This window comes from Acomys russatus, unplaced genomic scaffold (assembly GCF_903995435.1).
Source record: "Acomys russatus unplaced genomic scaffold, mAcoRus1.1, whole genome shotgun sequence".
Taxonomy (NCBI): domain Eukaryota; kingdom Metazoa; phylum Chordata; class Mammalia; order Rodentia; family Muridae; genus Acomys; species Acomys russatus.
The window spans coordinates 20,867-36,584 of NW_026131818.1; the positions used below are offsets into that span (position 1 = coordinate 20,867).

At 52.7% G+C, this 15,718-nt stretch overlaps 1 protein-coding gene across 1 annotated transcript in view; it reads right to left on the reverse strand.

Annotated features, from left to right (window-relative positions):
- Window positions 1-2,398: 2,398 nt before the first annotated feature.
- LOC127186535 (histone deacetylase 7-like) overlaps window positions 2,399-15,718 on the reverse strand; it is a 34,655-nt gene continuing 21,335 nt past the window's right edge. Inside the window, exons 12-24 of the mRNA XM_051142850.1 lie at window positions 14,837-15,038; window positions 12,226-12,359; window positions 11,950-12,070; window positions 11,643-11,692; window positions 10,276-10,383; window positions 8,932-8,987; window positions 8,728-8,815; window positions 7,246-7,365; window positions 6,951-7,048; window positions 5,265-5,383; window positions 4,490-4,623; window positions 4,186-4,270; window positions 2,399-2,549 (exon numbers count right to left, since the gene is read on the reverse strand). Coding sequence (XP_050998807.1) covers window positions 2,410-2,549; window positions 4,186-4,270; window positions 4,490-4,623; window positions 5,265-5,383; window positions 6,951-7,048; window positions 7,246-7,365; window positions 8,728-8,815; window positions 8,932-8,987; window positions 10,276-10,383; window positions 11,643-11,692; window positions 11,950-12,070; window positions 12,226-12,359; window positions 14,837-15,038 — 1,455 coding nt within the window. The 3' untranslated portion in view covers window positions 2,399-2,409. The remainder of the gene's footprint in view (window positions 2,550-4,185; window positions 4,271-4,489; window positions 4,624-5,264; window positions 5,384-6,950; window positions 7,049-7,245; window positions 7,366-8,727; window positions 8,816-8,931; window positions 8,988-10,275; window positions 10,384-11,642; window positions 11,693-11,949; window positions 12,071-12,225; window positions 12,360-14,836; window positions 15,039-15,718) is intronic.

Genomic DNA, 15,718 nt, shown 5'->3' on the forward strand with positions numbered 1-15,718 from the left:
ACCACCCTGACCACGAGGACCTTCTCCCTGCACCAGACCCCGACTTTTGACTTTTCATCTCCTTTCTCTCCTGAGAGAACTCTTTTGAGTGGACATGGGCCCAAGGCCTTACCTAAGTAGAGAGGGAGGGCAGAGGTTGCTACATACAGCCTGTTATGTTAGGTTGCCAGTTTGCACGTCTACTTTTCCACCTGGGTCCTGCCTTACCAGTGTCACTGTCACTTTAGCAGAAATACAGCGGCCATTTTTTAAAATCAGCCTCAAGGTGTTTCTTTTGGGGTAGGGCGTCTTGAGAGGGGACAAGAATGGGCAAGGTGGGGGCTCTAGCTATCTGATTGTTTCCCTAGAGTAAGCTTGGTGCTACTGGGCAGCCCACCTCATCTCTGATTCTTCTTGGCATGGGGAGACCACTAGCTCAGATCTCCTTTGCTCTCTCAGCCTTGTCCCAGCCAAGGCTAGGATACCCACAGCCTCAGCATCCCCTATAGATTCCACCTCTACTCCTTAGGCCAAGGTGGATGGGAAAGGGAAGTTCTCCTGCCCCCTGCCCCCTCCAGCCCCCTCAGCCAGACTGCTTGGGCTCCAAGACATATGGTGACCAGGATGGGCAGACTCAGGACCAGAAAGGCAGGAGGCGGCCCCTCCCTCTGCTTACACCTAGTCGTTCCCAGTCGTCTCACACATCATTTACAGTATATATACTTAAAACACCAAGGTGCTTCCGAGCAGGAAGGGACCAGAAACTGTGCCTTACTGCTGGAGCTGTTTACCGACAGAAGCCCCTACTGACGAAGGAGACTACGACTTTACTGACCTCCCAGCTAGTGTTTAAGCTTCATGACCTTTTGAGGTATCCCGAGTCTGAGAACTTGTCCCCATATCCCATAGGACCTGGGGCCATCTCCTTTTTCACCTGGGTTGGTAAGCGTGTATTTGGAGTGGTTTCTTCCTGTTTGCAGTAGCCGTGGAGGGGCAAGGAACTGGATGGTCTGAGTGAGGCCCAAACTAGGGTGCCGGGTGTATGCCCACCCCACTGATGATGTCCCATCGATACCCAGGAGGTGCTCTCACAAGGACTTTAAAGCAAATAAGACATATATTGTTCAGAAGTTTTTTTTTTTTCCATTTTTTCTTTTTTACAAAAACATGCATACATACACAAGGTATGGCAGGGTTTGGGAGAGACACACACGCACACACTCTTGCACGCACACACGCACACAAATACTCTTTCTTGGACCCAGGCTCATACCTCAAAAGCCTTGAAGACTTCTGGGGTGTCCTCCCCTTCTCTATGTCTGTCTACTCTCACACCTTACTTCCCTCTTAGTCAGGCTAGTCCTATTTGGGGCAGCAGTCAGAGCTGAGGGATGGGGGAACCCCAGACACAGAAGGCTCATACTGGGGGGTAGTGACCAGGCATCCCTGGGGTTGTGTTGTGCTTTTGAAGGGAGATGAAGGTTTGGCACCATTGGGACAGGAAGCACAGGACTCAGAGAGCATCTGTCTGCTGCACCAGGGCACTGAGATGGTCCACATAGGGTGGCCTCTGGCAGGACAGTGACCAGATGGGAGGCTTGCAGGTGACTGATTGCTCACCGGGAGGGTGCAGCTCAGAATGGCTCTCAGAGCCCATTGCTATCACAAGGAAACTCCCCTGTACTCTGGAATAGAGGACCCTTGGCTTCTTGCACCCCTTTAGCCCTTCAGAATCCAGGGAGGGGCCACCCTGGCTGAGGCCAGGTTAAGAATAGTGGTTATGGGTGGGCTCACTTGAGCCAGTCATCTGGGCAGTCCTGAGGGATGGAGGCCACAGCTAGGGGCCTGGACACCAGAGGGCTGGGTCTGTTCTGGAAGAGCCCAGTTGGGTCCCTAGTACCCAGCCTGCCTCCTCCTAGAGTCCTTCCTCCCTGGTCCCCATCCCAGACCCAGTGGCCTTCTCAAGTTCCTTGGGGTAGCTGTCAGGGTCGGCTGTGTTGTGGTCCTGACTACCTGCCCAGAGGATCTGCAGAGCTGGGACCAGGGCTGACAACAGAGGTGAGGAGAGCCACGTCTGAAGGGCAGGCGATCTGTTCTGAAACCCTAGAGATTCATAGGTTCTTCCTCTTCGACCAGCTGCTCCGAGTGCCTGGCAGGGGGACAAGGGCAGGGTGTTGGAGAGGGGCTGTGGGTGGGGCCTTAATAGAATTACCCTGACTGGGGGCAGGACAAGGGCAGGGTGTTGGAGGGGGGCTGCGGGCGGGGCCTTAGTGGAGTTACCCTGACAGCCCTGCTTTAAAGACTTGAGACAGATTGATTGCATGAAGGTCTGGGTCTTCAGGTTGGGAGAATCCAAGGGGACTAGAAGACCATGGGCCTAGGGCTGGGCCCGGGAGGTGGCTGGTGGTGGTGGGGGGAGAAAGTCTGGCATTACCTATCTTCGGCCAGGATGCCCACAGAGAGGGATGCCAATGCGGTCACAGCTTCCACTTCTGCATCAGCTCCTGGCATTCCGGGCAGCCAAGAGTCTGGACAGGAGGCCAAGTGCTGCATGCAACCCCAGTATTTCCCTAGAACAAGAGCCTGGGTCAGCTGGGGAAGACAAGCTGTTTGAGCTGTTCCCTAGACCGATATCAAGGCTGTGGCCCAGAGCCCAAGAATAGTGGTCACGTCATCAGCTTGGGTTCAGCTCCCCTTCCTGCCCTCACCTCTCAGCAAAGCACCCTCCCAACTCACCCCTTCCCTGCACCCCTGTGCAATGGATCAACGTGGCTATGAAGCCATCTCCACAGATGACCAAGCTCTTTCCCCATCCTCCTCGACTAAAATTCTGCCCTGGAGGGCTGGTGAGATGGATGCACTGACAGAGGGTTTGACTCTCAGCATCTGTATGGTAGCTTCACAGCCATCTCAAACTTTGGTTTCAGAGATCTGATGCCCCCTTCTGGCCTATAAGGGTATCACACACACACGGTGCATAACTGAAGACAAAATACTCATACACACATAAAAAAAAAAAAAAAAAAAAAAAGGAATAAACCAGGTATGTCGGCAAACACCTTTACTCCTAGCACTCGGGTGGCTGAGGCAGTTGGATTACTGAGTTTGAGGCCATCCTGGTCTACATAATGAGTTCCAGGACAGCCAGGGCTACACAGACCCTATCTCAAAAAACCAAAAATTAAGAATAAATGAATGAATGAATGAATAAATAAATAAATAATAAAGAGCTACTCCACAGGTATGTGGGTCCCCAAACCACCAGGAGGGTCCACTTGTCCCTATATCTGGCTTTTATGTCAAGATTTGTTCACTTAGCTTCCTAGGAGACGGGGTCCCCCTCATGTGGCCTCCATAGTGCTTGGCCAGGCATAGCAATGAGTGCCTGTAATTCCAGCAGGCTGAGGCTGAGACTGAGGCAGGATCACATGCCTGGGCTAAATAGTGGGACTGAACAAGGGACAAGCTGGGGCTATAGCTCAGCAGTAGAGCTTATGCCTGACAAGACCCTGGGTTCAGTCACTGGTACTGAAAAAAGGGAGGGGGTACAGGAGGTAAGGAAACATGGAAGACAGAAGAGGCAAGCATCCCCCCATAGCTGCTCTACACAGCCACCTCTGGTTCGTGGGTACACTCAACCTGCTATTCGGAGACCACGGTAGACTTGGACTAGCTCAGTGCAAAGCGTGGCCCATGGGAGGTTCCACAGTCAGCTGTAGCTGTGGTTTTGGCTGTTTCCCCAGCCATACCTGCATATGGGGGTCTATTCTACTCATCATCGCATCCCAGCAGAGATCCTGGGCCTTCACAGGAAGTGCTCAGCAAACACCCAGTTGAAGCCGGATCTTAAACATGTTTTCCGTACGTGGGCTCTTTGAAATGGTTATATTCTGAGACCCATGTTGGCTCTCCCTACAGCTCTCCAGTCAGTGTGACAAGCACTGAAGAGGATAAACCAAGCCCTTTTTGTTTTTTGCAGTCAGCCTGGCCCTTGGCCCAAGACTATAGCCAGAGATGGGAAGCTAGTTCCTGCCATAAGGAAGATCCACTATTCATGGGGGCATGTCTACTTTTACTCCTGCCGTGGTTCCTGGGAACCCTGACCTGGCTGGCACTGGAATCTCTGAGACCCTTGCCCCTGGGATGGTGGTCCCCTGAGGCTCTTCCCAAGTCTGGTCCCAGCAAGTGTCACAGGGGAGAACTTACTGTGCACCCTGATCACAGCTTCCAGAGAGCGGATGGCATTGAGGTTGGGTTTCTGTTTCCAGCCTTCTTCTGAGAGGGGATCCACCTAGAGAAACATTCCATCAGGGACCCCAGACAGCCTGAACAAAGAGGCACGAGCTGCCAGCTCTGTGAGGTCAGAAGACATTGGCCTTGATCTGACCTGAGGAGGTTTCCACTATGCCCCCCCCCCCAATCCGATCTACCTGCTCTTTGACCCAGAATGTCAGAGGCCAGGCTTATCGGCCCCATTGAAGTATAGCTACCTGAGAGTTGGGGAGCTTACCTTGTTGCCCAGAAGAGCTGCCACACAGGCCTCAGAGGCATCGCAGATGGCTTTGAGGTCGTGGCCACCCTCTAAGGCCAACACCACTGCTCCTCCTGCCAAGTTCATTAGCTGCTGTGTCATGTACCCAAAACCTAGAAGGGTGAGGTGTGAGAAAGAGTAGGGGGCTGGAGGAAAGGCAGACCCATTTCCCACTTCTGTCACTTCCCTGCTTGCATCTCTCTTAAAGAGGAGAACCCCAAGCTTCTCTCTAGGCTCGGAGAAGTCAAGGGTCTTATATGCAAGGTCCCACAGCTAGTAGGTAGGCATGGGAGGGCTGCTGGGACTCGGATGCCAGCATCACCCCCAGCCCGAGTCTCTCTCACTGGGCTACAACTCTCTCTTTGTCCCCAGGCCCCTTGGCATAGTGGGGTGCGCAGACTCTCATCTGTCCTGAGGCTGTCAATCTTCTAACTTCCTCCCTCTGAAGTGGCAGGCAGCCCAGTCTGGAAGGCTGGCTTTTATAACTGGGCTTCCATCTGGCAGACCTAGGCCTCCAGGGGTCTGACCTATGCAGACCTGGCCTGGTCCTGAGAAGGAGGCCTGTGCTGTGCTAGGCTGGGAGGACCCAGGGGATTCCAGGCCCTCAAGTCCTATTCCAGACCTTACACGTGGCCCTGGACCATGGCCACTGCTCCCTGCCCCTTCCATTTTGGCAGCACATTCCTGTCCCCACACAACCTGGCTCTCAGCCCCCATATCTCCCCTCCCACACACACATCTGGGCCCCCCTTACATTTGGCAGAAACATGGTAGCCACCCAGCGGGGCTGGATGACCCTCCGCAGCATCAAACCCAGCAGACACCAGGACCAGGTCTGGAGCAAACTCTCGGGCGATGGGCATCACCACTATCCTGAAGTTGTAAAGGAAAGGAGCTGTCAGCCTGGGCCTGAGACATGGCGCAGGCCAGCCCACGCTAGCTCCTCCTGCCAACCTCGCTGAGGGGACCTGCTCTTAAGACACATGAGGATGAGGAGCTGCTCTGCTCTCCTCACCCCGGGTGGCTCTAGTGCACTAGCCTCAGGACTTGGTCACACAGAGACTTTAACTAGAGGCAGAATGGAGGCGAAGATGACATTGAGGAGGTGCGTACGTGCGTGCAAGCGTGCATGCGTGCAAGTATGGCGTGTGAGTAACCCAGCCAGCTGCGCTGGGCTTGCTCTGATCACTAAGCCTCAGGGAGCGAGAACACTCAGCCCTTGGGCTGAAGTTGAGCACTGTTACGTTTAGAGCTGACCTAGGCAACTTGCCGCCTTAGAGTGAAGCAGGAGACTAGACCCACTGAGGTCCCAGGAAGCCAAGCTCTATTGTTCATCTTCTCCATGGCCCCCCCAGCCCCTGACCTCCCCCTGACCCAGTGCCATTTTAGCATTTAAGTGCGGCACAGACACCAGGAAGTCTCACTCAGGACTCCTGTGGGATTAAATCTCATGGAGAAAACCTCCAGAAGAGGACTTTCTGGGGTTCCATTTTCCTAAACAGACGTAGGGACCCGGAGTGAAGGAGACAGGGACTCCTTACAAGAGCCAAAGGTCTTCCCATAGTGGTTTCTTTCTTTTTTTTGTTTTTTTTGTTTTTTTGTTTTTTCGAGACAGGGTTTTTCTGTGTAGCCTTGACCATCCTGGACTCACTTTGTAGACCAGGCTGGCCTCGAACTCACAGCGATCTGCCTGCCTCTGCCTCCCGAGTGCTGGGATTAAAGGCGTGCGCCACCACGCCCGGCTCTTTTTTTTTTTTTTTTTTAATATTTTATTTAATTTTAATGTATGTGCGTTGGTGTGTGGGTGTCAAATTTTGGAGTTACAGACAGTTGTGAGCTGCCATGTGGGTGCTGGGAATTGAACCCGGGTCCTTTGGAAGAGCAGGCAGTGCTCTTAACCACTGAGCCATCTCCCCAGCCCCCCATAGTGGTTTCTAATGTAACCTCATTCCTCCATGTAGACAGCATTTAAGAACACCAAGTTTCTACTCTTGCCGGAGTCCCACCTCCTCCAGGCAGCCTTCTTTGACTAAATGTGTCAGGTTTGCTCTACCCAAATGTCCTCAGGATGTGCAACTTTCTCATTCTTGTACCTCTCCTCCCCCTGCCCCCTTTTCTTTCTTTCTTTCTTTCTTTTTTCTGAGACAGAATTTTTCTGTATCACCCTGGCTGTCCTGGAACCTGCCTTATAGACCAGGCTGGCCTCAAGCTCACAGAGATCCTCCTGCCTCTGCCTCCTTGGGATTAAAGGTGTGCGCCACCACATCCAGCTGTGTCCCAACTTTTTTTTTTTTTTTTTAAACTGGAGCTGGCCTACACCGTCTAGTAAGCAAGTGGGAACAGGCTGACAATGGATCACTTCCAACCTAGGGCTGCGGGACAGGGAGGAGGGGCACGCAGTCTCGCTGGACTGGCCTCCTTTAGAGCCTAGGGAGTTCACCTGAAGGCGGCTAGGTACTCAGGGTCCCCCATGGGTGGATCCAAGCCCCCAGCCCAAGCCACGTTGATGTTGAAGCCTTCGCCTCTGCCAGTCCCCACCTGGAAAACAAGATGCAAGGAAGGCATGAGGAGAACCGAGTCCCGAGCTCATCCACCGTCTTCAGAAGCCAAGGACCAGCAGGATAAGCACTTGCTCAGAGTCACACAAGACGTGGGCAGAGAGAGGGAGGGCGTGGGGGCGGGGCGGCGGGGGAGAGGAGTGGGCAGGGAGACGCTGACTCAGCGAGAGCAGTTACCTCATCCACAGCCCCACTGCCTGGGAAGAAGTTGCCATCGTCATGGCGATGCAGGGAGATGTACAGCACACTGGGGTCCTGGTAGAAAGTTTGCTGCGTGCCGTTGCCATGGTGAACATCCTGTACAATGTAACGGGCAGTGGATTAGGGAAAATCCGGAAGCAGAAAGATAGAGCAAAGGATCCACCTCAAAGTCAGGAACCATTGTGAGCACCGGGATCCTAGACGGCAGGAAACTGCAGTTTCTAGGATCGCATGACGAGTTAGCACAAGGAACCTACTGTTTGGCAGAGATCTCCCAGTTCCACAATGGACAGACTCTTCCTGTCTTGTGGCAGGGTCTCATTATGTAGGCTTGGCTAGCCTGGGACTCACTGTGTAGACCAGGCTGCCCTTGCATTCACAGAGACCCACCTGCCTCTGCCTCCCAAGTACTGAGATTAAAGGCTTGGGCCACCATACCTAGGAAAGAATCTCTCTATATAAAAGTACGTGTGTGTGTGTGTGTGTATAAATAAACTTTTCCCACTGCACCTTACACAAGGTCATGAGTATGTGGTTAGTGATTAAGCTTAACCTGACCCAGACCCAGTCCTCTATGAAGTGCTGGGCTCTGCCCTCCCCTCACAAGACCACACACGTGTAGGGTTCAAATGCAAAAAGCTCCCTCACTGTTCTCAATGTCTGCTTAGAAATGTCCCCTTTACATCTGTCCCTGCAGACGAGACACGGCCTGGTAGTTAGACTCGTGCACGTCAGAGCTAAGTGGCCCAGGGCTCCTGTCTTGGTCTCATGTCTCATGAGGTAAGTGACTAGTCAAGATAGTAATCTCCGTAGGTGCTTTCCTCATCTGTGGAATGGGCTTCGTTCAGGACAGAGAGAAAGCCGCTACTGTCCAAGATGTGACTGAGGACACCGATGCTAGCAGACATTACTGTTATGGCTACAGGGTGGAATTGGCTTGCTCTGCGCAAAAAGCAGCAACAAAGGTTAAAGAATCCCCACTCCCTGCACACCTGACTACGCACACCTGCAGCTTCCCACACACCACCTTTTCTTGGCCTCCTGGCACTTCTATTATGTGGGTACCACTTTCACTCAAATATTCATAAGGTAGAGGCTAATGCCAAACTCAGACACGAAGCATCATCTCTGATGACAGGCTCAGGGTTCTGCCTGCAGCCCTGGGTCTGATGACTCTAGGTGCCAGGACCTGCTCAGGGTTCTGCCTGCAGCCCTGGGTCTGATGACTCTAGGTGCCAGGACCTGCTCAGGGTTCTGCCTGCAGCCCTGGGTCTGATGACTCTAGGTGCCAGGACCTGCTCAGGGTTCTGCCTGCAGCCCTGGGTCTGATGACTCTAGGTACCAGGACCTGCTCAGGGTTCTGCCTGCAGCCCTGGGTCTGATGACTCTAGGTGCCAGGACCTGCTCAGGGTTCTGCCTGCAGCCCTGGGTCTGATGACTCTAGGTACCAGGACCTACCCAGTCAACAATGAGGATCTTGCTCGCCTTGCCTTGTTGTTGTAGCTGTCGGCAGGCGATGGCCACGGAGTTGAAGAAGCAGAAGCCCCTAGAGGAAGAAGAGAGGGTCCTGCCAGCCCATCCCCGTACTCCTCTGCCAACAGGAGGGCTCTGGCAGCCTGGCCCCACCTCGTACCACACAGGCCCACCTCCCCAACACCTTACATGGCTGTAGAATGATCCGCATGGTGTCCTGGGGGCCGCACCACAGCAAAACCGTTCTGAAACGGGGGGTGGGGGGTGGGGGGGAAGCACCTGTCAGTCAAGTAGCCATCCCTCAGTCCACATCTGCCTGAGCCTGCTTCTCATCCCAGCCCCTTCTTCCTTCCTCTAAGGAGTGAAAGGCGTGAAAGCCAGCATGCCCAGACCTCGTCCTCAAGGCTGTTGCCATGGCTTTTAGGCTGCACTTGAACAGGGTACCCGTCCCTGGTAGGCCCTGGCTGTAATCACACTGAAAACTATTGACTATTAGATGAGACCACGTGCCTGGCCCTGTGCTGGCTACTTTATACATGTTGCATCTTCTCCTCACAGCATCCCTAGAGCACAAACATTATCATCAACCTCAGTGTAGAGATGAGAGAGCAAACCTAGGTGAATCAACAACCCCAGTTACGTGGCTGCAAATGGTAGAGCTTGGGTTTTAAAATTGGGGTGAGTGGTTACAGCTGCCAAGCCCTTGTGATACCAAGGGCATAGTTCCTGCCTTGGGCTACAAGCTCTCAGACAATGGGGCTGTGTGTTTCAGGAATATCACCACAAGGCCTCTGTCCTAGAGCGATGAACACAGCCCTAATTTAACAGGCAGGATCCCATCCCTAAAAGGAGCCAGTGGACCTATGGTATCAAAAAAAATGGCCACGATTGCCAGGCACGGTGGGGCATGCCGGTAATCCCAGCACTCTGGAGGCAGAGGCAGGAGGATTTCTGTGAGTACAAAGCCAGTCAAAGGGAGTCCAGGACAGCCAAGGCTACACAGAAAAACCCTGTCTTAAAAAAAAAAAAAAAAAAAAAAGGCCATGATGGGGCTGGAGAAATGGCTCAGCAGTTAAGAACCTGTGTTCAATTCTCAGAACCCACATGGCAGCTCACAACTCTCTATAACTCCAGTTCTAGGAAATCTGACACCCTCACTCAGATATACATGCAGGCAAAACCACATAAAATAAAAATAGATAAAAGAAAAAAATTAAATATAAATAAATAAATAAAATACAACGGCATTTGAGGATGTTGAGGCCACAATGCACCCACAAAACAGGTCTTGAGTGATCTGGGACCGCCAGGACTGTCTAAAACACCAACACTCCTGTGCCCAGTGGCTTGACTACTTAAGAGACATGAGCCTAGGGGGTCAAACGTCACCTTGGTTCCAGCCCTGATTTCCCTTTCAAAGTATGACAGTAATAGTCACAAGGAATGAGATGTCTTACGTTTGGCATCTGGGCCCACTTCCACCACCCTGGCACCAACTTTGTAGCTTACCAGCCTTTGATCTAAACTTCCTACCTTTAGCTCTCGGGATGCTACTTTGAAGGCAAGGTCAGTGACACTGCCCGCGGCCCAGCGGGCTGCATTGGAGGAATGCAACTCGTTCCAGATGGTGTCAGTATCCACCTGTGGGGCCAGGGTCAGGGACCGCATCATCCTAGGCTGTCCACGGGAGTCAGGGCCCAGTGAGGCAGTACCCACCCCATGGCCAGGACCCCAGGGGCAGGGAGCTGGGCAGACAAAGCTGCCTCCCCAGTGCCCCACCGCCCAAAGGCAAGGCCTCCTGTGTCCCCAGTCCCAGCAGCACTTCTTCCCAGTAAGTCCCAACACCAGCTCGTGTGTGGCCAGCACTCTGCCTCCCCAGTCAGGGGAGGGGGCATGGCGTTACCTGGGCGGGATTGGGGTTTGGGCCGGGAGGGGGTTTTAAGCCCCAGCTGACTCTGCTCAGGCCCTGCGGGATGGTCGGAGCTGGAGGGGCCGTCTGCACCACTGTCTTCCACTCAGGGCCCCTAGCCCAGGCTGGGAGGCCCCCCAAACCCAGTCCCTGGGCCTCAAGGCTAGGGAGGGGCCGGGGGGCATGATGGGGAGATGGGAAGAGCGAGGCGGACCGAGAGAGACGAGCAAGGCAGAAAGAGTCGCAAGAGGCTGGAGAGAGAGAGAGAGAAAGGACAGAGAGGGAGAGGAGGGAGGAGAAAACAGAAGCAACAACAGTTGGAAAAACCAGAAAGTGGCAAGAAATGGGGAGTTGTGAACAGGGCAGTGAGTGGCTCCCCAACAGCCCCCTTGACAGCTCCCGCTTGCCCTCCTGCACTCAGTCTCCATCTCATCTCCACACGCCTTGCCTGGCACCATGACAGGGACCTTTTGAGGCAAGGAGGGCCATGCCAGAGGCAGCAGAGAGAACAGGTGAGGGAGTCAGTAAAGCTGAAGGAAGACTGCGTCCTAGGTAGGAAGTCCTAAACCTCTAAGTGCGTGGGCGGTACCGCCACAGTCCTCCACTAGGCAGCCCAAGGTCTGGATGTCAGGAGGGAACATCTCGAGTGGCCTAAGAGAGGGTAACTCCTCGGAGCCTGTGTGGAATGGCCAAGCCTTGACCACTGGGGGTCTTACAAAGGGGCCACAGTCTCAAGCCCTCCTGTGACCCTGCCTTGAGCCTCAATTCAACCTCTACTAAATACCTTCTAAGCATGAGGCACATTAGCAGGACTCGGGTCCGGCTACCTCAAGGAGCTTCCAGCTATAAGAGCATAAAGGCCCTGCCCTAACCCAGAGTTGCTGAACCACATGGTACAAGTGGCAAGAGGGGTGGGAATGGGCCAAGAGAACCCGGACGGAAGGCTGAAAGCCCTTGGCAATGCCCACTTGAGATCTCTGGGCATACTTACCCCAACCCCACCGCAGGGGAGCATCACAAACGTCCGCTGTGCCAGGAGTCCTGTGGGGGAGAGGCCCAGGTCATGTGAGTGAGGAACACGGAAGCCCTAAGAGGAGTTAAGTACGGAGGAAGAGGCAAGAAAGGGAAAGATGGGTGTGGGCTGTTGGGGTAGGAGTGGGGACCAGGGTTGCAAACTGGCATGGGGAGATCTAGGATGCTGGAGGAACTTCAGCTGGGCTAAGAGCACAGAAGTAGGTGAGATGGGCAACCTGAGGGTGATTCAGGGCCAGACACCACCATGTGTCTCCCTCCTTTACCTGTCAGCTTCCCGTTATCCAGTTTGAGCCGGCTGAGTGGGTTGGTGCCATAGAGGAGCACGTGCCTTTCACAGTGGACCGACTGCAGCTCCTCTAGAGAAGCCTTCCGGCCTCGGAGACACTGAGGAAGGACCCACATGGCTCCTAAACCTTGCTCCTCACCCCTGCCCCTCCGGCCACCACCAGACCACCCACTCTCTCATGCCTTGCTGACCCTAAGACCTCTCGCCCCTCCCCTTCCGTTGCACATCCCGCCCCCCCCCCCAACCTCCTCACCTCACACTGGCTGCGGAGACCCCGCTCCTGCAGCCGGGACCAGATGCTCTGGATGCGACCCGCGTGCTCCGGGTGTTTACTGTTGTCTCCACAGGAACACTGGTGCTTCAGCATCACGGAGTCATAGACCAGGCCTGCAGGAAGCGAAGGTCAGCAGGGCTCGAACGCCAGGGAGACTGCCACCATGTCTACAGATGGAGAACAGCCCACACCCACAGAGCCGGGCATGCACCCGCATCGCTTGCTGCCGCCACGCATGACTGAATTCCCTTTCCAGCCTCTCTGTGGAAAGCTAGCCCTGTTTCCCTATGGACATGCCCAAATGCCTCAGATTGCCCGATGTACACACCAGGGCAGTGCCCACAACATTGCTGTGCATGGCCTCCTGGGTGCCCTTGCTCCTCACAAGGTCCAACACATCTCCTATGCCCTTGAGAGTTCATGTTGTAAATTCAAAGCGATCTAACACTGGACACCTGCCTCTGGGTGTCACAAGCTCCCAGCACACAGTGGAAAAACAATTCCAGGGAAACCTAAAGACTCGATGAGGGATAGACAGACACCCACTGTCACTGGCCATGTGGTCAGTCCCCCAACTGCACATGGAAGCCACTCAGAAAACTATTTTACCTTGAAAACAATATGCAAATATATGGAGACTGTTTACATAACACCTACATTGTATTAGTATTAAAAGCAAAATAGGGGTGATTTAAATATGTGGAAATATATGCATAGGTTAAACATAAACACATTGCTGTTTTACATGAACAACTTGAGCATCTGTGGTTTTGATATGTTTATAAGGTGAAGCTGGGGTCCCAGAATCAACCCCCTGGGGTACTAAAGAACTGTATTTCAGCCTGCCCCGAGAGAAGTCACCAGAAGCAGGCCTTATACATACACACCATTGGTGGGAGGGTCACTGTCTACACATCTCAGCTCACCAGGGACTTTCAAAATGCTCACACTGTCTGACCCAGGAATGCGACTCCTTACAAGGGACCCTGGAGAGATCATCCCAAATGGAAGACTTACACATAAGAAAATGAAAGACCAGGTGTGGTGTGCACACCTTTAATTCCAGGACTTGGAAGGCAGAGGATCTTTCTGAGTCCCAGACCACCCAGGACTTCATAGTGAAAGTCTATCTCAAAAACTAACAAAGACGAGCCTGGTGGTGGTGGCTCTGATCCCAGCACTGGGGAGGCAGAGGCAGACAGATCTCTGTGAGTTCAAGACCAGCCTGGTCTACAGAGGGAGTTCCAGGAAAGCCAGGGCTATAGAGAGAGACCTTGTCTTAAAAATAAAGCAGAACAAGGCGGGGAGGCGGGTAGAAATGAAAATTACAACTAAAACTGATTAGACGGCCGACTAATAAGAATTAAAATGAGACCTGAGCTGGGCATGGAGATTTTCACCTGTAGTCTCAGCACTTGGGAATCTAAGAGAAAAACTGCTATAAGCCCAAAGGTAGCCTGGGAGGGACAGACTGTCTCAAAAAGTTACAAGTAAAAAACTATGATAAAATATGAGAGTCTCGGTTTCAAGGATTCACATACACATATGTAGGTATGTGTATGTGTGTATGTACATATATATACACATATATATGTATATGTATATATGTGTGTGTGTGTGTATACATATGCTGGCTAACAAAGCAGAACGCAGAGCTAGAAGTAGTAGCTTAGAGACAAGACAGTTGCCCAGCATAAGCAGGAATCTAAGTTCAATTACTAGCACTGTCAAAAAAATTAACAAGGACTCAATCAAGCAGGGTGCAAAGTACAGCTGACGTGTTTGTGACTTTAGACAACGGGTAACTAAAACCTAGAATGCAGCACAGCAGAGTTTAGGGCAATAAGATACTTGGTGGGCTTTTTGTTTGTTTGTTTTTCGGTGTTTCGAGACAGGGTTTTTCCTTATAGCCTTGGCTGTCCTGGTCTCACTTCGTACGTAGATCAGACTGGCCTCGAAATCCCAGCAATTCTGCCTCTGCCTCCCAAGTGCTGGAGTTACAGGTGTGTGTGTACCATCACGCCGGGCTTGATGATTCTTTTTTTTTTTTTTTTTAAGATTTATTTATTATGTATACAGTGTTCTGCCTGCATGTACACCTGCAGGCCAGAAGAGGGCACCAGATTCCATTATAGATGGTTGTACGCCACCATGTGGTTTCTGGGAATCGAACTCAGGACCTTTAGGTGATTTTATTTTTTTTTTTTCTGTATTTCTGACAATGCTTGAAATGCTCTTGAGGTTTTTGTTTGTTTGTTTGTTTGTTTTTAAACAAGCACAGCAATCCTACATAATGTTTTTGGCTTTAAAATTTTTTGTTTTAAAAGGGTTGATCATGGTAGGAGATTGAAATTCCTGTCTTGGTCCGAGTGCCAGTTTTGTCATTTAACCATAAGCTAGTCACTGTTAATTTAGGTTTCCTGAATCGTGACATCCTCAGCTGCTTCGTGGGTACCACGGAGCTCAAAACAAAATTAAGGTAATGCTCTGTGGCCTCTGGAAGTGTCCTGAAAGGCAGCTCACAGACACAGATTCATGCCCCAGCCACTCCCTGCTGCATCCCCAACAGACAGTCCCTCTGTGGTCTTACCTGTGGCGGGCCTCTCTGAGCTGTTGAGGGCTTGGGTCTGACAGGTAGGCTCTGGGCTCAGCAGGGAGACAGGTGCCGCTGGGGAAGACTGGGTTCTGGACAGGGGCCGGTGTCCGACCTGGGCCAGAGGTAGCAGCGCGGACTCCCTGGGCCTTCCCTGAGAGAGCTGTCCAGCTAGGTGCTGCTGCTCCCAGAGTGGCACCTGAGGGAAGACACGGCCACAGTCTCCAGTCTCTCAATCTGGCTACCTGCTCTTACCCTCCCGATAGGCTCCTCTGAGCTCCCTGAGGACCTGCACCCAGACTGATGGCCCAATTTCACAGGAATAACCTTGGGCTCTGAGTCTACCCTGAGTGGGATCATATCTCTCAGGACTGTGCTAACCAGAGGAGGACCTCCCTGAGACACTACATGTGTATGGACTGTCAGCGTGCTGGTGGAATCCTGTTTCCCAATTCGTAACGTCCTAAGCTCCCCTGCCTTTGGAGAAAGGGTCTTTACAGTTAAGCCTTCATTGAAAACGTTTGCTGTCCTTGTAAAAAGGACCCACGAGTGGAGGCCTACAGATGCTCCTTCCTTCACAGCTCTCAGAACACACCCCTCTCGTCCCCACCCGACACACACACACCTTGACTTGGCCCTTTCAGCCTTCAGTGCTTCATGGTGTTCAATACCTGCTTTTCAAGGCACCTGTGTGTGTGGTTCCTGCTGTAGTAGTCCTGGCAAATGACCACTGCCTTGACCCCCCCCCCCGTGCTATTCATCTAAAGCCCAGTGGTCTGCGGCTGTCCCAGTTTTTGTGTAAAGGTGGGAGTGTGATGGGTGGCTCTGTGATAGGCCAAGAAGCGGGAACAGGTTCTTCTTGAGGGAGAGGGAGCAAGT